General features: G+C 40.4%; 1 protein-coding gene across 1 annotated transcript in view; it reads left to right on the top strand.

Annotated features, from left to right (window-relative positions):
• The first annotated feature begins 1,537 nt into the window (after positions 1 to 1,537).
• Positions 1,538 to 21,328, top strand: part of KIAA1958 (KIAA1958 ortholog) — a 41,293-nt gene continuing 21,502 nt past the window's right edge. Inside the window, exons 1-2 of the mRNA XM_058173472.1 lie at positions 1,538 to 1,613; positions 13,733 to 14,913. Of these exons, the coding sequence (XP_058029455.1) occupies positions 13,758 to 14,913 (1,156 nt within the window). The 5' untranslated portion in view covers positions 1,538 to 1,613; positions 13,733 to 13,757. The remainder of the gene's footprint in view (positions 1,614 to 13,732; positions 14,914 to 21,328) is intronic.

Here is a 21,328-nt window from a genome sequence, read left to right as displayed (position 1 = left end):
TGTAGAATTAGAATAGAATAGAATAGAATAGAATAGAATTTTTATTGGCCAAGTATATTGATGGTCAATATATCAATATAAATTATAAGGATTGCCAGCAACAAAGTTACAATCATACAGTCATAAGTGGAAAGAGATTGGTGATGGGAACGATGAGAAGATTAATAGTAGTGCAGATTTAGTAAATAGTTTGACAGTGTTGAGGGAATTATTTGTTTAGCAGAGTGATGGCCTTCAGGGAAAAAACTGTTCTTGTGTCTAGTTGTTCTGGTGTGCAGTGCTCTATAGCATTGTTTTGAGGATAGGAGTTGAAACAGTTTATGTCCTGGATGTGAGGCAGTGGTGGGATTCAGCCACTTCGCACCACTTCGGGAAAACCGGTTGTTAACTTTCTGAGCAGTTTGGTGAACTGGTTGTTGGAAGAAATTATTAGGGCAGAGAACCGGTTGTTAAATTATTTGAATCCCGCCACTGATGTGAGGGATCTGTAAATATTTTCACGGCCCTCTTCTTGATTCGTGCAGTATACAGGTCCTAAATGGAAATAGCAATTATTTTTTCTGCAGTTCTAATTATCCTCTGAAGTGTGTGTCTTTCTTTCTGGGTTGCAGAACCGAACCAGACAGTTATAGAGGTGCAAATGACAGACTCAATAATTCCTCTGTATAACTTAAAGACTTATAGGCACTTTATTAAAATTGAAGGGGTTGGAGTTTACTGTAAACAAGCAATGGCCTAAGACAGTGGTGAAATCCAGCAGGTTCTGACAGGTTCTGGAAAACCAGTAGCGGAAATTTTGGGTAGTTCAGAGAACTGGCAAATGCCAACTCTGGCTAGTCCCAGAGTGGGTTGGGAATGGAGATTTTGCAATATCCTTCCCCCAGGAGTGGGGAGGGAATGGGGATTTTGCAGTATCTTTCCCTTGCAATGCTCTCCAAGCCACCCCCACCAAGCCACACCATGCCCACCAAGCCACACCCACAGTAAAATAATTTGAATTTCATCACTGGCCTAAGAGAATTCTAAACATTTGTGGCTATAAATGTCCTTGATTTCCTGATAGTGCAAGCAAGAATTGCTATCAGTGAGTAATAATGTTTGAATTAGCATCTCTAAAAAAACCTAGTGACCTAATGATTAAGGCACCAGCTAGAAATCAGGAGACTGTGAGTTCTAGGCCTCCCTTAGGCATGAAAGCTGGTTGGGAGACTTTGGGCCACTCACACACTCTCGGCCATACTCACCTCACTGGTGGTTTTTGTGGAGAAAATAAAAGAAATAAGGAGTATTAGGTGTATTTGCCACCTTTACTTACTTATAAAAAATATTAAAGGCAGAGTAAAAAAATCCTTTCTGATTGTGCATATAAATAGAAACTATTTTACCAAGCAATGCAGCAAACAACACTTTTTGGCCTATATGTTCAAAAATAGATTTTTCACAACCAATAGATAGCAAAATGTATGTGGGATTAATAATCTTATAGCATTTCTTTTATTCCTTTTTTCTTTAGACAGATAAATGGCTGGCCTTGTGGGTAAAACTCTTGTTTATGCCTGATCACGTCCAAGTTCAGACCCCCAATCAACTTTAGCTTCTCTGCCTATATTTTGGTAAGTTTTTTCCTTGTGCATCTTTGCAACTTCACAGTACATCTTTTAAAATAATGTTTACCTTTAAAAATTTAACATTTTGTTCTCTTTCCTGGTACTACATTTGACTGTCTAGATGCACAGTTTGAACTAGAAAAATTATTCTTGTGATTAGTGTGGTAGTGGTAATATTAAAGGAATGGGCAAGCAATAGATAGTTCATACTTATTTCCCCTTCTCCTAATGTTCAGTAATACAGAGCTTTAGCTGTGAAAAATTTCAATTATTGTATATGTATTACTATCTACTACTATCACAGTTCCACAACTGAAATCTTAGGAGTATTTATTTAGGAAATAAATACCATGCCATCTGAATCCAGAGTACTATAGAATTATAGCACTAGCAATAGCACTTAGACTTATATACTGCTTCACAGTGATTTTTCAGCCCTCTCTAAGCGTTTTACAGAGTCAGCATATTGCCCCCAACAATTTGGCTTCTCATTTTACCCACCTTGGAAAGATGGAAGGCTGAGTCAACCTTGAGCCTCGCGAGATTTGGTCTGCCAAATTGCAGGCAGCTAGCAATCAGCAGAAGTAGCCTGCAGTCCTCCATTCTAACCACTGCGCATCGCGACTCATAGAATTATGATAATGTTTTGGGCTCATACAGAAGATAATGTGAAATGGTGCTTTTCATATCTTAATGTAAGGAATCATTTGGCCAAAAACGTGGATATAGCCATGGATAATTGCACACAGGTCCAGCGTCTGGCAGAGCTTAGGGTACATGGCCTGAACTGCAGTGGAGCTCTTCTGGGGATAAGGGCAGTCAGGAGACATGGCTTTTATCAATTTTGATCAATCCAGTAGTTCCATATTTTTACCAGTTTATCTAAGAGATGTTGGTATGTATAGGTAGTCCTCGATTTACAACAGTTTATTTAGTGACCATTCAAAGTTACAATGGCACTGAAAAAAGTGATTTATGACAATTTTTCACAGTTATGACATTTGCATCCTCCTCCTGGTCACATGATAAAAATTCAGATGCTTGGCAACGGCTTCATTTGTATGATCATTGCTGTGCCCTGGGGTCATGTGATCATCTTTTGCAAACTTCTGACAAGCAGAGTCAATGGGGAAGCCAGATTCACTTAAAAATCATGTTACTAACTTAACAGCTGCAGAGATTCACTTAACAACTGTGCCCAAAAAGGTCATAAAACGGGGCAAAGCTAACTTAACAAATGTCTCACTTAACAACAGAAATTTTGGACTCAATTGTGATCGTAAGTCAAAGACTATCTGTACCAAAGTTCTTCACTTGAAAGGAATTTTAAGGTTTGAGCATTATACATTCTCCTTCGTTAGACCCTGAGAATAAAAATAGTCATAGGCTAGGATAGAATTACTTGGAGAAATTCCTAAAATACTGGATTTTTAATTTTAACATAAATATGAACCAGTTGCCATGCATCTAAAATACTAGGTAAATCATTGTGATATCTTTGTGAAGGATAAGGTAAAAGTGGAGGCATTCATAAAAGAAATCTAGTTGAGTTTCTGCACAATTGTCATGGATATTTATGGTTTGTCTACTTTGCTTCTTTTGCTGAGGAAGAATAGTTTAGTATGGTAGTAGCAGTCATTCCATCTGAAATATATTTTTGTTCACTGCATTTCTCATGAAAAGCGTACGCAACTAATTTTTAATCACATTAGATACTACTTATATATAGTTTTTAATGTACTAATATTGTGATATCATAGTGCCTTTCATTGCTTTAGTTAAGTATCTAAGTATATTCTTCCCAACTTAATGGGCAATGTATATGAAGCCAGAATGAACTCAATCCAGAAAGGTTCAACAATAACGAACCTCTGCAGTTTAAAGTTACAAGTTTTTGTTATGCTTACATTGTTTCTAATTAGATATAAATTTTTAAGTTATAGATAGTCCTTGATTATGACTGGTCGCTTAGTGACCGTTTGAAGTTAGCACAGGCCTCCTTTGGGGTTATTTGCAAAATGGTTTTGAAGTTACAACACATGTGGAGCAAGTTACAATGCCTCATATGCTCCATGACCACATGTTTGGGCACTTGGCAACCGGCCTGCATTTACAGCTATTTGTAGTATCTCACAATCAGGTGGTTACATTTTATTATAGGTCTGCTGAAAACCAGCATTTATTGTCAGTTGTCAGCAAAACTGGCCCATAGTGAACCATTGTTTCACTCAACAACTGCAACATTTGCTTAATGAGTGCCGCAGAAAAGATAAAATCAAGTCAGTAATGCGGGTGACCAGATTTACTATCCTCACGACTTATGACCATGTTGGGCTGGTTCCATTAGAGTTATAAATCAAAGACGACCTGTGCCAACTACTTTCTGTGAGTATTCCATGCTTAAAAATGTATCTGCTGACTAGTCCTAGTGTAACCTAATTCTGCATTTGTATAAATGGCTTCTTTTACTTGTTAGTTAGTTAGTAAAAGACTCTTAAAAATATGTGGTCTATCATTTTCACACTTAGAGACAAATGTGACTGCAATACAGATGGTTGTGATATAGGGTAGCAGCCTCCAACCTTTTGGGCGCTAGGGACCAGTTCTGTGGAAAGAGGTTTTTCCGTGGACCAGAGGGGAGTTTAGTTTTGTATGCTGCCTGCATCCCGTGTGTCATGCCCCTGTCGGAGTCTGAATCCGAAGGGGAAGAGGAAGGCTGACAGAGAGTGAGAGAGTGGATCCATTGACTGTGGGGAAAAACTGGGGAAGAGCAAAGTCAGGCTGGGGAGAGGTAGAACAAGGGAGAGGGGCTTCAGATGAAGACCAAGACCCACCCCGTCCTTATCCTAGGCAGCACAGGGAGGAACAGAGAAGATAGCAATGTGGGTTGCGTGGCTTACGAGGGAGGAAAGGGACCCTATCCTCTTTACAAGGCACAGGTGTTGATGGAGTTTAAAAGGAAAGGCCAATGGGAGATAGGAACAAACGCTGAGTTTATCTGGTGTTACTTTGAATCCTGGCATCCTCCCAACTGGCTTGATTTATTGCCATGCTACTTTATTTTTGTAATTCCGTATTTTGCTTGCCCTGCCGGATTAATTACTTTGTCTTGCCTTCGGATTTTTTGTTAGAAGTTTTCTGCTTACAACCTTTGGGACTGAAATATTGCCAGCCAAAGACTATTAAAGGTTGGTGGAAGAGCTCTCTCCAAGCTGGAGAATTGAAAGGGACATTGGAGGCACAGTTGGTGATAATAAAGGGACTCATATCGGTTCTCTGGCTGTGTTGCCTTCGTGTCACACCCTGGGTCATCATACCATGGATGGGACTTCACTTGTTTGCATGGCCTGATTTCTGGCAAGCCGCAGACCAGTGTTGGTCCATGGACCAGGGGTTGGGGATCCCTGATATAGGGGACTTCATGATGTGTTGGCTTGTCCTTTCTGCTTGATTCAAGAAATTCTTCAGTCAGTCCATTAAATCATGGGACTGAATCCTAGGAGATAAAAGAATGCAATTTGTTTTGTTTTTCAGTTCAGCCATTAGCTAACACATTTATTTTACTGCAAGATTGTTAATATGCACCAACAGCGGATCTGACTGAGTATGTGGGAGATGGTCCTAGCAGAGAATTATAAAGCATCTGTATTTGTATCTATCCATGGTCCAGTACTGAACTAATACACTTTCAGGGAAAATGTGTTTTGTGTTGCCCCAGATAGTGGAAGGCATTTAATCAGCCAATCTGTTTGCAGTCTGTTCAGCACCTGTTCTGCAGGCAGTCATAGCTGAAGTATGCCATTTCATACTTGGCAAAGCAGACTTCTCCTGAACATTTGCCAGCTGTAGCAGAATAATGGTAGAAAAAAATGTGGCACCATGCTAGGGATTAAGCAAATGAAAACTCCAGGCCTTAATTAAAATAATAGTCAAGAAAGGAAACATTGTTCACTATTTATTAGATTAACTGCTGGGGAAACTATATTCCTAAAGAATTTCTTAATAAGAGTCCTAGAAATAGAAAGTTTCTTTCTGAGAATGCAATTTCAATTCAGTTCAGTTCAGTTCAAATCTTTATTGTCAGTGCACAACATGTGCAATGAGATTGGTTGAGCTCCCTCAGTGCACCCCCCCAACACAATACAACTCATAGTGAAGACAAAAAATTCCCAACCCAATAAATCATATTAACAATACACCCAGTCCTATTGCATCAGTAGAATGCATTTTAACGCAACTTAAACAGTCATTGTTTTTTAAAACACTAATCTACAATGAGACTTGGGTTGTACAGGTAGTCTTCGATTTACAGCAGTTCATTTAGTGTCCATTCAAAGTTACAACGGTGACTTATGACTGTTTTTCATACTTATGATTGTTTCGGCATTCCCATGGTCATGTGGTCAACTAACTATGGCAACTGACTCATAATTATGACAGTTGGAGTGTCCCAGGGTCATGTGATCAGCTTTTGCGACCTTCTGGCAAGCAAAGTCAATGAGGAAGCCAGATTCACTTAACAACCGTGTTACTAACTGAACAACTGCAGTGATTCACTTAATAACTGTGGCGAGAAAGGCTGTAAAATGGGGCAAAATTCAGTTAACAAATGTTTCTTTTAGCCACAGATATTTTATGCTCAATTATGGTCATAAGTCGAGGACTACCTGCATAAATACAAACAAAGCAGTTAGGGGTAAAGCAAATAGTTCTTACTCTGTATACCAATATTCAGTATAGATGAACAGGAAGAGGAATAAATTTTCACAGGAGCAGAGTATATTAAATAATATGTAGCCAGGAGTCTGGCAAATGGAAAAAGGGAGCTTCAAAAGAGACTATTTCAGCAAGCTAATAATGATAAATGTCTGAAGCTGCATTATAATAAATCGGATTATTAGTCCATCTAGCTCAGTATATGAATAATGACCGGTAGAAATAGCTCTTAGCAGTTTTTCATTAGGAGTTACAAGAGATCGATCCCACAGACTTCTAGACACTGTTGTGCTAATGGACTATGACATTCCTACAAACCAAAGTGATTATCTTTTTTTTAATGAGCTTATTTTATTATGATGGGTGTATGTGAAAAAAGGAGTGAAGATTCCTGTGGAGGTCACAGGGTTCGCTCTACAGCCATCTGGGAAATTGCTTTCAGTTGAGGTTGGATGGTTCAGTCTTTGGGACATGTTTTATATAACTTATTGCTAACAATAAGTTAAAACAATCTAAAGCAAACATACTGAAATGCAAAAAAATATTTTTTAAAGGAGTATACCTTATAAGTAATGAGACTCACTGAGATAAAACATCTGATAAGATCTACATCTCTTGCGGGAAGAATGATTTCCTCTATAACAGCGGTCCTCAACCATGGACCGGCAGCAGCAGCAGCGTAAGGATGGGGGGAGAGGGGATGGTTTCTAACTTGTGACATAATCCCGTGCATACACAAATAAAGGTTTGCATCTTCTCCCACCACTTGCGTGGCCAGGTTCCCACCAGGCCACGGACTGGGACCGCTCTGTGGCCTAGGCATTGGGGACTTCTGCCCTATAAGATGTACAATATGCACACTTCCTGTTTCAGCTGCTCCTGTCCTATGCTTATCTTGCCTTGAATGTTTGTCAAAATACTGTCTGGATTGAGACATTTTGATAGAGACGGCTTTGTGTGTGTGAGAGAGAAGGGGGAGGAGGGGGGAGAGCGAGAGCGAGAGCATGTGGGTATGCGTAGACTGGTAATTCTTTCTGTTAAACATTATCAGCCCAAGTTAATCCACTGCAAGGTAAAGGCTCTTCATTAAAATATGCAGGTTTAGCAAAATTTTGTTTCTTTCCTTTACTTTTTGGAACTAGTTTAGCTGTGAGTACTATAATAGCACAAACGTTAAAACTGCTGCCATATTAAATAGGAGCTTTTGGCAATGGAGTTCCTCAGGCCTCCCTTTGCTTGATCCTAAGTTGTAAGGGGTTCAGGAGTTCGTGACCACCATGGCAAACATTTTAGGTTCCTGGAGGCCCAAATTACCTGTGGGAGGTGGAGCAGGGGAGAGGTGACACGCTAGATCTGGTTTTGTCTTGAAGCCGTGGTTAATATGATTTGAAGTTGGGGGATGTTGTCCTCAACCCATTGCCATGGATAGATGGTCCCCTGCTTTGGAGTTTTCCAGAGCTGCCCTCCAATGCAAAGAAGGGGATTTATTGGAATGGTCTAGCCCAAGCACGTGAAGAACCCAGTGGGATCCGCAGGAAACCTAGGCAGTTGCTGAAGTTTTAGTGCATAGTTTGACTGAGTCCTTAATCGTTGCTTGGAATAATAAGCAATGATGGCTTTAGATTAGTTTGTACTTGTGTGGATTCTCTATGCATGTAGGTTTTAGGAGGTCCCTTGGTTTTCAGAGAAACACCAGGAAATGAAGTAGCTTAAGAAACACCTAAAGGAGGAAGATGAAGAGCAAGTCTAACTGACACAGGTAAGAGGACTTCCTTTTGGTGATAAGGGTGGTAAAATGTACATATTTCTCTGCCCTTTTTGCATCCATGAACAGGTAAGGAGAAATTGGATGAATAATTGCAGTCACTGTGAGAATTTTGTTGAATATCTGTTAGATAAAATCTTTTGGATTCCTTCAGAGTTGACTTTAACAGTGCTGATCCACTGTAGGTGATTGAGGCCCAGTTTTGCCAATTGTGTTCAATCTGGTGATTCCCAAGCAAGTTGACAGAGTCCTTGGGACTTTGACTTCTACCATCTGTTTGTTAGGTTTATGTCCATTCCATTGGTCAGGTCCTCCTAGGAAATGATGTGTAACTGGATTCAAGAAGTGATGTATGGTGTTTTAGCCTGCCTTGAAGGAATTGATCATTTCCCTCTCCTCAGCTGATCATCCATTAACTCAACACTACTGGACAATTTATATACTTTTATGTACATAAATTATGGACAAATTATGGACAATTCTTGAACTTGCTGAGGTTAAGATTATTGAGAAGGTGGTAGGTTTGCAGCTTTAATGGGTTCCAGAGGAAGTCGATAGCGGGGGTTATTGCAGTCAGGTTTCAGTCTAGAATATAGTACCCACATGGCACTGATCATGCTTATGGATTAACTCTTTAGTCTCCATTTCTATTGTGGTTCTCCTTGATCTCTTGGGAATCTTTCAATATAATCAGTCATGATATCCTTCTGGCTCCGCTGAGGGTATTGGAATTGGGAGGAAGCATGGTTCCTTAATAATTCTTCTTTTCCTTCCAGGGTCAGGTCCAGGCAGTATTGATGGGGGGGGAGAGGTCTAGCTCTAGACCCCAGAGTTCACCTTTTTTTCTGATCCTCTTTAACATCTAAATGAAACTACTGGACAAGGGCATCTGGCAGGATGGGTTTACATATCCCCAGTATACTGATGATATTTAGGTATTCATTTGTCCCCAAGGCTGCCCTAGTGATGCCATCAAAGTGTTTTTTCCAGTGCTTGGAGGCTGTGGGTCTGGGTAGGGCTTAGCTCTGAAAGGACTCAGTAGTTCCAGGTTTTAGGGCCCCTACCAGGCTAAGCCCAAGAATGACATCCAGAGTTCAGTTCTTCATTTGTTTATCCTTAGCAGACAGAATCTTGCCAGGATAAACCCTTATTCTTCCCAGCCTACTTAATATACTCTGGAAGATTCTAGCTATTCTTGCTCTTTTCTTCTGTCTCCTATCCCGATCCAGGCTATGCTGCCTTGTGTCCCTTCTCTTTTCTGGAATTTGCTCCCTCCTTCCTGGGAATCTGTCTTTTCACTGTAGTTTACCACCCCAACTTCCCTTCTATAGGCACATCTCTCACATCCTCTGAATCTAGTGATTTTACATTATTAACTCTGGATGGAGTAACTCTCTCCCAGGCACTATTATTGTGCAGTCTTGAAGTCCTTCTGTACTGATGGCTCCTGCTCAAGAAGCAGGTGGAAGCTGTAGCCGTGAAGATCTTCTCACAACTAAATCTTGTACAATAATTGCATTCATTCCAATATCAGGAGAAACTGCTTACAACTATTCATGCCTCACCTCCTGACCAAACTGTTACTAATGTGCAATGTGCCTGCTTAGCAGAGCATTTAGAAGCTTTATTTGATCCAGAAAATAATAGCATGTGCATTATTAGATGTTTTAGTTCAGAGGTGAGGAGCTATACCCCAGGGGTGAAATTCAGCAGGTTCTGACAGGTTCTGGAGAACCGGTAGCGTAAATTTTGAGTAATTCGGAGAACCAGCAAATACCACCTCTGGCTGGCCCCAGAGTGGGGTGGGAATGGAGATTTTGCAATATCCTTCCCCGAGGAGTAGGGAAGGAATGGGGATTTTGCAGTATCCTTTCCCTGGAGTGGGGTGGGAATGGAGATTTTGCAGTATCCTTCTCCTGGAGTGGGATGGGGATAGAGATTTTGCAGTATCCTTCCCCTGCCATGCCCACCAAGCCACACGACACCCACCAAGCCATGCCCATAGAACTGGTAGTAAAAAAATTTGAATTTCACCACTGCTATATCCCCTTTATGACTTGTGGACTTCAGATCCCAGAATTCTTGAGCCAGTGTGGCTGGGTCAGGTATTCTGGGAGTTGAAGTCCACCGCTCATAAAAGGGCCATAATTCCCCACCCTTGCTTTACTGTATGCCCACATGATATCGCTGTTATGTGAATTGAACTGGCTCTTGGTAGGTTCTAAGTGAAATTCAAAGTACCGATTCTCATTTTTAAAGCCCTGCAAACCATGGGATTGGTTACTTGTGAGGTAGGTCACCTTTCACCAATGGTTTCTGAATGTCACACCAGATTAGGTGGAATGAGTGTGCCCTTGGCTCTATTGGCCCTAAGAAAAATGCCTTATCTGTCATGACATTTGCCTTGTAGAAGAGTCTTTCCCTGAGATTACCCGACAGCTCTTTTTGGCTTTCCAGAAGGCCATGAAGATCTGGTTATTCCTCCATGCTTTGGGGCCGGTATGTTAATGGAGCTCTGACATGAGTGTGCATGTGTTCGACTGGTTGCTATTCTGATTTGGTTATATGTTTTCTTTTAGTTGTTGGTGAATTAGGTTTTTCTTCTTCTCTTCTTTGCTCTTCTTTGCTCATCTTTGCTTCTTTGTTTTTCTCTTCTTTGCTCATCAGAGCTTGTTTGATAAACAACTAATTTGTTTAATATTAATATTAAACCTGACATGGTAGAGATTCATTCCTAGCAAACAAATAGCCCTTATGTTTATTTGGGACCTGGGAAAAGATTTAATAGTGCGCTACTGGACTTATTTTTTTAAAGCCCAGAGAACATTTGGAACTCTAGAAAGAAAAATAATAACTAGAATCATAAAAAAAATCTGCTAGGTTTTGAACTAGTAACCTTTTGGTTTTTAGGGCAAGAAGGATAACCTTTTTGCTGTTACAACATCTGGGATGAGAATAGCTCTGAAATAGTAAACATTTACTCAGTTGAAAGAGCATTTCTATTTCTTTAAAATTTCCAATGATCTGCCGGGCTTTGCTTTCAAGATACTAAAACAGGCCATCTGAAATAGATCAGAACGCTTAGGGAGACATAAAATAGAAACATGGACGTGGAGCAGAAAAACATTTCCTGAAGTTACTGAGAATGAGACTTCATGTGAAATTAATTTCTTTCCTCCAGAAACAGTTGCTAGTCAGTTACAGTGCAGATAAGCTCTAGGAAATTCTTTAAACTGTCAGAGAAACCTCTGGCTTACTGTCCTAAATCAGAATGCCCAACAATTGAGGTGCAGCTATAAAGAATACCTTGTCTCCATCAATTAGATCTCCATCTCAGTTATGGCATGAAAAAGGACTAGTCTGGCAGATATTTGGGTGCTTTTTCTACATTCTCCCTCCATATAAGTAAGTATTATTTTGATTCTTCATTCTTTCTGTTCTTTTCAGTCATGCAAAAACAAAAAGAAGCTAAGTTCCTAGACAGACAATAGTTTCCCCCACCCCTTCAAAAGAACTAATGACAGCATTCTTTTGTTTTGTTTTTTGTCTTTTAATGACCCTGTAATCCCTTGTATCAAGGTTGCGGCAACTGGAGTTGAGTGTTTACTGGCCGGATGCCCTTCCTGTCACCAATGCAGAGTTCACTGCATTGTGCAGAGTTTTCTCATTGTGCCCAGAGAGAGAAATATTTGCCACTACCTAGGATCGAACTCACAGCCTCCTGATTGTGAGGTGAGAGCTCCACCTCTAGGCCACTGCACCACTCCAATGATAGCATTCTTATGTGACAAAAATTAAGAAGATTATATATTTGTTACTTCAAAATGTTCTATAGTCTAAAAGAGGCCAAAATTTCTTTTGCTAAGTGAAAAATTTGTTAAGTGAGTTTTGCCCCATTTTACGACCTTTCTTGGCACAGTTGTTAACTGAATCACTACAGTTGTTAAGATAGTAACATGATTGTTAAGTGAATCTAGCTTCCCCAGTGACTTTGCTTGTCAGAAGATGACAAAAGGTGATCGCGTGACCCTGCGACACTGCAACCGTCATAAATATGAGTCAGTTGCCAAGTGCCTGGATTTTGATCATATGACTATGGGGAGGGTGCAATGATCATAAGTTTGAAAAATGGTCATAAGTCACTTTTTCAGTTCCATTGTAATTTCGAACTTACAATGAACTGTTGTAAGTCAAGGACTACTCGTATTTTATGAAATATGTATTCTAGTTCAGTGGTCACCAACCGGTGGTCCGCAGACCACTGGTGGTCCGTGAGAAAATTTTGGTGGTCCGCAGAGAAATCTTTCCATTTCTCTTGAGGAACCCAGCCAAGGTTTCCTGCACCGCTCGTGCTTCAGCGCTTTGATTCCCAGAGACAGGATGGGGTCCTTCAGGCAGTTAGCTTGGCCGCCTGTTAGCAGAGAGAAGCAGCTGGAGTCATCCCTGGCTTTGCTGTCCATTGCAGATGCTAGATCGCCTCCCCCTGAAAACTCTGATCTCTCAAGGAGTGCTCGCTGAAGCGGCATGGGAAACTCTGGTCAGGCTCCTTGAGAGATGAGAGTTTGCAGGTGGCCGATCTACCGACTGCAATGGACAGCAAAGCCAGGGTTGACTCTGGCTGCTTCTCTCTGCTGTAGTGCTTCCTGAACGTGGTTTACCGCTCCGAGCCCCAAGCGCCCCCTCATCAGTCCCCCGCAGCAGCTCCCCTCCAGCCAGCAGGTCGAGCCCAGCGCCGGCTGTCATATGCCAAGCCGAGCCCTTTGTCTACTTCAAGCCATCCTCCATCAGGGAGACCCACAAAGCCCTCGCCACCCCTTCCCTTCTTCTGCCCCCAACCAACCTTTTGGATGAGATGGAAATACTGGATCTTCAGAGGTTTTGGGTGGCTACGGCCAGGAAGAAAAGGAAGAAGAGCAGCAGTGGTTCCAAGAAGAGGAGGAGGAAACCTGGTAGTAGGGTATCTTTGCCCGACTTTTCCACACAAAGGCTTGTCTCCCACCTGGCTCTTTCCCCTTCTTTCCCTGCGGCTCTTTCTGGGGGAAAAAAAAGACCCTTCCTCTTTTTGTACCCAGCTGGCACTTTCCAAAGTTCACTTTTCCAGCATTAGCTGCTCAAATCCCCTTTGATTGTGATTTTAAAAAAATATTATTTACATCGGCCATCCCTTTCTGACATCCCTCGTTTTCTCATTGATTTTTTCCCTCAACCATTATTTTCCCAAGTCCTCCATTTGCTTCCAACCTGCTTTTTTTTTTTTGCCTGTGCGATTTAAAAACAAAGATTTAGAAACACCAGGCTTTAAAGACTTTTCTTTGATTGGATTGATGGATAAATCCCAGGTATGAATATGCTTATGCATTTAATATGGGAATGAGTATAAATTCTTAAAAGAAACTTAGCATGAAGCAGGGGAACTGAGATTTGTTAGCTTTGCTTTCTTTGCTGCATTGCCTTGGTTATGTTGTGCAAAAAATAATAATGGTGCAGCTGTTAAAGGCGGCTGAGCCTCCCCCACCCCAATGGTCCGTGGGATTTAAAATTATGAACTTGGTGGTCCCTGAGGTCCAAAAGGTTGGGGACCCCTGTTCTAGTTCAAGTACAGACTTTGGTTCTAATGCATTTTTTTTTCTTTTTTCTTTTCAAGGAACAAAGTTATTGAGTGATGCACCATGGAAGACTGCCTCCACACATCTTCCGAAAACCTTTCCAAGCTGGTCAGTTGGGCCCACAGTCATGGTACCATTTGCAGCCTCATTCCAAATTTAAAACACCTACTTTCAGAGGGTTCCCATGGCAACCTGACAGCTATGTGGGGCTGTAGTGCAGGCCATGCCTATCACTGGCCACTGACAGCTACTTGTAGGGCTGGCTCACAGGAAAGAGTTTGTTTCCAGGATAACAGAAGTTTCAACTCCGATAGCCCCAGCCTAATCGGCATGCCTTCAGACCCCCAAGCCAGCCCGGTGGAACGCTATCCAGGGAGGTCAGGAAAAGCAAAGTTGGACTGTAACAGAACCAGAGATTCCTGCGATTTCTCCTACTGCAGTGAGCCTTCCGAATTGGACGAAACAGTGGAGGAATACGAAGATGAATCTAATCTTTTTGACATGGTCTGTGAGTCCTCGGTGACGGACGAAGATAGCGATTTTGAATCTCATCGTCAAAGATCTCAGATAAATTCCCTTAAAAGGCCTGGCCCATCTTCTTCACTACATTTGGACTCTCAGTCTCAGGTCATTGATGGAAGCAGCAGTGATGTTTTAGCCAAAAAAATAAAGCAAGAACTGCCCGAGGATTATTATATTGTGGCGAATGCCGAAATCACTGGTGGCATTGATGGCCCTGCATTGTCCTTGACGCACATGTCAAAACCTAAAGGTGGAGCCTCCTACCCTGTGGCATCTAAGCTAACTTCTCACTCATCTCCTTCCCTCAGTGCTGACTTTGATTTACAGAATGTTTCAGCCTCTTCACAAGTTACATCAAGGCCAGTGACCCAGAAACCTCCCAAACTCAATATGCCTTCCTCAAGCAGAAGGCCTGGTAACATCCCAATCGTAAATCCTCAGGTGGCCCTCCAGGTGCCTGCCAGTACTTCTAATTCTGGCAAACCTATCAGCATTCCTTTATCAGCCTTGCAGCTCCCTGGGCAAGAAGAGCTGTTGTCAGCCTCAGAAGATCTCCTCCAGCCTGGCCCAAATCAAGTTTCCAATGATGTAGCATTGTCTCCTTCTGTTAGCACGGAGCCGGAGGTTAGCTCTAGCCAGCAGCAGCCAAGCACTGTTCCCAGCACAGTCACTGAGCCTGTGGCACAGACAATAGCAGGTATCTACATTTCGAATGTTTCTAATGATTATTTGCTTGATGTGCTCATGGTATTTTTTCTAGAAGTTATTTTTTTTTTAATTCAATGTGTACAAACATGAACTGGTTACTGGTTGTGATGGTAGTAGTAGTAGGAATACCTTTCCTATTGCAAACTTGAGACCATAAGGAAGCAATAACTTACCAAGAATCAGTGTGATTTGGAGCCAAGATAAGTAGTACATAGCAATAGCACGTAGACTTGTAGACTACTTCATAGTGCTTTACAGCCCTCTCTAAGCTGTTTACAGAGCCAGCATATTGCCCCCAGTAATCTGGGTCCTCATTTTATTGACCTTGGAAGGATAGAAGGCTGAGTCAACTTTGAGCCGGTTAGGATTGAACTCCTGGCAGTGGGCAGAATCAGCCTGCAATACTGCATTCTAACCACAGCACCACATGGTTCCTGATACTAGGATAATAAAGTATGAATAACAGATTTATTGGCCAGGACGGTAACCCACCATCCTAATCACAGTTTCTAACACTGTTATAAAAAAGGAATTACATCTAACACTGTATACAAATTATATTGGACCTTTATGCATATCATTTGTGCATTTCTAAAGTCTGGGGAATGTATTCATGGTTCCTAGAAGACCTTCAGGTAGATCATATATCAGGGTTGCACTCCCCCTGTGCAAAAGCACAACATGGCTTAGCAGAAATAATTTCATTTGATTTCCCAAGGAAAGGGTAAAAGTTGGATATCTGTGCCTACTTTGTGAAAAAAGCTCCTTTTTGTATTGCCAGAACTCATATCAGCTTCAGTCTGTTTCTCTTGCTAGTGTTCCTGACATTCTGGTTAAATTTAGACAATTTGAATTCAAGCAAGGAAAATGTGAAATATGAGCATCAGGGTTCTGAATGCCGTTAAACAGAGTTTTTTTAAAAAAAGCTATTCCACTTTATCCTTTAAAATAGTTGTGAATATAGAATAAAACACAAAAGCAGGGGAAATGGGAGGATTACCAAAAAAAAACCTCCGACCATTTTTGTCATAAAATTCTGTCAATGAAATTCTGTCAATGACAGTTTGTCAATGAATGATACTACATCTCACCTGGTAGCATAACACATTTCTTCTTTCTTGGAAGTTAAAAACAAGAATGCTAATGGGAAGTTTTCCCCCAGCAGAGAAGGGTAAGCATACTACTTAACATACCCTACTTTCCACAGGGTAGTGTTCTGCCTGAAGAGGTCCTGTAATTAAAATTCTGGGTAGTTTGAGTTTGATCCATTGATAAGAACCACACAAAAGGAGAAAAAAAGAGTTGTTGATCACCAGTCATGAGGTGCAAAATGAGCAAGGAAAATATTCGATGGATCATTGTCTTTCTCACTAAGAAACAGTGGCATTTCTGTTTAAGATACAGCAGCCGTTTTTGATTTGTATCATCCAAAATATGCAAGTTATCCAAGTTAAAATGTAATTTTGGTGGAGGCTTTTTAGGGTTTTTTTTTTTTTGGAAGGGGAGTTGATTTAGATGTGATTAGCCTGCCCTGCTCCCTTACTTTTTAAACCTTGCATTGCCTGTTCTAGAGCAGCTTGGCCTGAGCAAAATACCTTGTACAAATTTAACTTACTTTGAAGTTTAGATAACAAATTCCTATTCTAATAACTAATTTAGGGGTCTTTAAGTTAGAAAAAATATCACATAAACATTTTATTTTATTTTATTTTATCCCACCTTTATTTTATTTTTTTAATGAATAATTCAAGGCAGCAAATCTACTCCTTTCTCTTCTATTTTCCCCACAACCACTACCCTGGGACATGGGTCAGGCAGAGACAGAGTAACTGACCCAAAGTTGGCTTTCATGACTAAGGCAGGACTTGAACTCACAGTCCCCTGCTTCCTTACCCGGTGCTTTAACCATTAGGCCAAACTGGCTCTTACTATTCAAGAGGTGATAAGCCTCTTCTGACAGGATGAAAAATAAATGGTGACTGAAAGCCAAACAGATGATAGAATGATAATGAAATGGTAGCAGGGGGCAGGGAGTGAGGGAAGTGAGAAGGTTATATGAGCAAATGAATATGTATGCTTGAATGGATAAAGTAGCTATACATGTGAAATCATTCTGATTCTCCTTCTATCTTTTGGGGAATGTTTACGAGGAAAAGAAGTAGCCTGGTATCATAAATATGACAAAAAGGGCATATTCAGTGCCTTCAGAGAAGGGCATTCTTCAATTATTCTGCAGTTCTATATAAGAAACCCTTTGTTGAAAGCAAAATCTATGAAAGAAGCAGTGGGGAAAGAAGTTACGCGTGGAAAGCAACACGGAACTCTCTGGAAAGTCCCAGCAAAGAGAGCAAATTAAATGGCGGGAGTTTTACATGCATTCCAGAAAGTCTGCTGTAATTGCATTGGATAAGGATCTTCTCCAAGTTATAGCAAATATAGCTAAAAGAGGGGTAGTTCCACTGTTCTGAAAGAACCAGTGCTCCACTCCTTCCTCATCTAGTCCTTGCCCCTATTTATGCTGTCCTGCCCCCCCCCCTCTCTCACACACACAAAACTATAGTTAGTGGATTTATTGCTATTCCCCCACAACTCCCTTCATCACAAACCCAGAACTATCCCAATTAAGGCCAGCCACAAGCAGACAATTGCTAGTCCACAGAGCACCTGCAAGTTTCCCAATCAAAATAAACACACCAGGCAAAATTAAATCCACAGTACAAGAGAGACAGGCAAGAAAAGTCCAGAGTTCACAAGGGCACAATCCAAGTCAAGGCACGGTGTCAATCCAAAACAAGGCAAAAATCACAACGAACAGAAAATAACACAGCTAGAAAACGTTGTTCCCAGCATCACCTCCGTCTTTCTGCTGTTCTAAATAGCCAGCTTCTGGTGCAGCCCATCAAGAAGGGTGAGGCTTTGTCCTCAGGAATAATCTGGCTGACCTTCTCTGCTCCTGCCTTTTCTCTGCCCTACGTGTTCTTGGATCAGGTGCAGAAGCCAGTTCCTCTTCATCATCATCCACTGGCTGCACCTGAAGCCTCATGTCGTGTCCCACTCCTCCGCTGACGGCCGGGTCAGGGAAATCCGAATCAGGCGTGCCTCTGCAGCTATGCCAAAGTCCTAGCAAAGTTCTCAAGGCAGGCAGGAGACCAGAAAGTGACTTCAGCAAGATAAGGTAGACTTTGCCTGACTAAGAGAATGCCAGAAAGCAGATCCTTTATATAGGCCATGGGGTGTGGCTCCATGACTCAGCACTTATCCAGGCCTGCCCCTCCCTTCCTTCTGTTGACGCCGCCTGAAGCGAGGGTCACTCCAGTCTGCAGCTGTTGGTAATTGACCTTCCTCAGGCTCACATGCTGTGAGGGAGGGGGAGGGGTCTAGTTGCTCCATTTGCCTGGGCATGGAGCCAGGGCTGGGGCCGGGAAGCACTTCTTCCTCTTCGGCCTGTCTGGGCATGGAGCCAGGGCTGGGGCTGGGAGGCATGCTAGGACATTCCTCAGCGTTCGGAAGCAGATAAGACGGGCCCGGCTGCGGGGAAAGCGGACGAGGCACAACACCTCAGGGCTCTCCTGCTGCAACTGTGTTTGAACCAAATCCCTCTCAGTGGGCTGCTTGGAGCCATTGACCAACTTCCCTCCAGACATGCCTGGAAGTGGTTCATCTTCCTCTGAGCTGACATCAGGAGATGTTGGGAGTGAGTGACCTGGTCTGAGACCTTTGCTTTGCCTTAGGACTCCAGTTTCTTCCTTCTTTTTCATATCTTCATAAAGCCATTGGGAGAAGTTATCTGTCAGCACAAGGTGTAGTATCAATAGTAGAATACTATTAATGCTTTGTGATAATCTGTAATGAATTTCTTTTTCCTAGATTCTTATTTTGATTTTATTCTGAGGGTCAGGGAGTAGAAATTGGTGGAGGTTTTTATTTTAGCTTTGCAATCTAATTCATTTGAATTTTTAATAGTTTAATATTTCTTTTAAATTGGTATATTTAAAAACTGAATCTTATATGTGGGGACCTTGTCACATAGAAACCATTAGTTGCAAAATGTAAAATGCCTTTGGACTATAACTGTTTTAATTATTTATAAAACAGAATCTTCACATAAAGTTTTTGCTTTGGATACCTCCAAGTCAAACATTGAGAAACTATTGAAGAAAATGTGATCCATTGAAAACATTGAATGTTTACTTTTTATGTAGCATTTGGAATCCTTCAGTGGCACAAGAAAATTTGTCTAAAATAAAAGTTCAGGTAGCCAACATCCATTAGAAACCTTTTAATGCTGGAAATAAAAAAATCACTATCAGTTTTATAACTTTGATTATCTCAGAAGACATAAAAATACACATAAAATATCTATTAAATTTCAATATATATTTAAAATTTGTTTCTAGTGGTTTTTTTTATAAATGTCAAGGAAATAAATACGCTTCTAGTCTTTGAGCTTTATGTTTTTATTATCCAGAGGGCGTGAATAGAAATCGGTATCTTTCAAAAGGCTTGTCTCTTAGATGTATTAAGTTAATTTATGAAGAAAGCTATGTCTGCAAAAACAATTATTATATACAATTTTACCCTTTGTATATAGGTCTGGTTTTTTAAAAATATCCCATATAATAAACATAACTGGTGAATTAACCAGAGACTTAGGTAATTCTAAGTTCTACCAATTCTTAGGTAACTTTAAACTCAATTGAAATTTATTTATTTATTTTTTTTTTATTTTTTTTTTTATTTTTTTTTTGTTTACATTTATACCCCGCCCTTCTCCGAAGACTCAGGGCGGCTTACAATGTATTTATTTATTTATTTATTTATTTATTTATTTATTTATTTATTTATTTATTTATTTTGTCACAACAATATATGTAGGTATCATCCAAAAAGATTATATAGCATATAAACACATATATGAGTAAATATTAGGAGGTATAAGCATATATATATAAATTTAGAGATAGAAATGTGTATTACTTAAATGGGTTATTTTGAAGGAATTCTTTCAATGGTAAAATGCAATAGTTCAATATATCTTTAGCAAACCATGCCGTGTTACTCTGAGAGAGTCTTCTGTCATCAGATTTTATCCTGTTTGTATGTATATTCGTTTTGCCATATTAGGAATATTTGTAGGTGTGATTGCACAAGAATAAAAGTTACATCTACTGACACTTTTCTATTCTATACATGAATAAAAGTGCAAGAGCTTTGTTTTCTACTGCATACAAATCATCTGTTTGCATCAGGCAAAGTACAAGTGGTCCTCATTTAGTAATCACAGTCAGGACCAGCAACTCAGTCATTAAGTGATGGGGTCACTAAGTGAAACTGCAACGGTGCTTCCAATCTTACTTCAGGTTTACAGACCTGTAACATTCATAAATGTGAAATCGGTTGTAAAGTTACCTTTTCATCATGGTTGCAATGGAACAATTGCTGTCTGAGGTAGTTGCAAAATGACGACTACCTGTATTTAGGTTTATAATTCAGGTATTACTGAATTGCTCTTTCTGACATTTCTCACAATTGGTTATCTGACTAGAGCTGCTTTGAGGTGGCCATATCTTGAGACCCACAGATTCCTCACACATACGCTGTTAAAACAGGTCCACTTATAAATCATACATATTATGAAGGGTTGCTTCATTCTTTTGGGTATCGGTAATTTATTTATTTATTTGAAATAAAAAGTGGATTATTGATCTGGAGCACTTGGGAAAAGGACAGGCTATAAATCTTAAATTAAGTAGCACAGAAGTCCCTCCCCCAAATATAATATTTAATGTTGTAAGCTGCCCAAAATTGTCTGTGACGAGATAGGCGGCAAACAAATTTAATAAATAAATTTAATAACTAACTAAATAAATAAATAATCTAAATTATTCTGGCTGTAATTATGCAGGTTCATCCAACATGTAAGAGTTATTTTACCTTATATAAGATTGTCTGGAAACTCTTTCTTTAAAAAAGAAAAGAAAATCCTTAGTTCTTTGCTAAACCAGGTTTTGGAGGGATCCCCAATGTCAGTGTCCCCAGAAAGATGTGTTCAAATGAACAATTAAACTGTTGTGAATGAATCACGTTTGCACTGAGTCTCTCTTGTGTATGTAATAACAAGTTTAGAGAACTGGCAGACATTAAGCTTAGCTCTGCTGGTGAGCCAAATTTAATATGATTATACACTTCGGAATGGAGAGGAGAGATTGATTTCTTTTCTTTTCTTTTTCTTTTTGGTAATAAAGAGAAAATTAGTGCTCAGGCAAATAACAAGAAATAATGAGAAAAAAAATCAAATTAAACCTTTATTTGAAATGGACTCTAGGCTGACAGAAAAGATTAGGCTGCCTGTATAGTGTTACAAGTTGCAGTACAATAAAACCTGAAATATATTATAGCCTGTT

The sequence above is a fragment of the Ahaetulla prasina genome, chromosome 2, assembly GCF_028640845.1.
Source record: "Ahaetulla prasina isolate Xishuangbanna chromosome 2, ASM2864084v1, whole genome shotgun sequence".
NCBI lineage: Eukaryota > Metazoa > Chordata > Lepidosauria > Squamata > Colubridae > Ahaetulla > Ahaetulla prasina.
The sequence above is the reverse complement of the archived record's forward strand: the minus strand, read 5'-3'. Positions and strand labels throughout refer to the sequence as shown.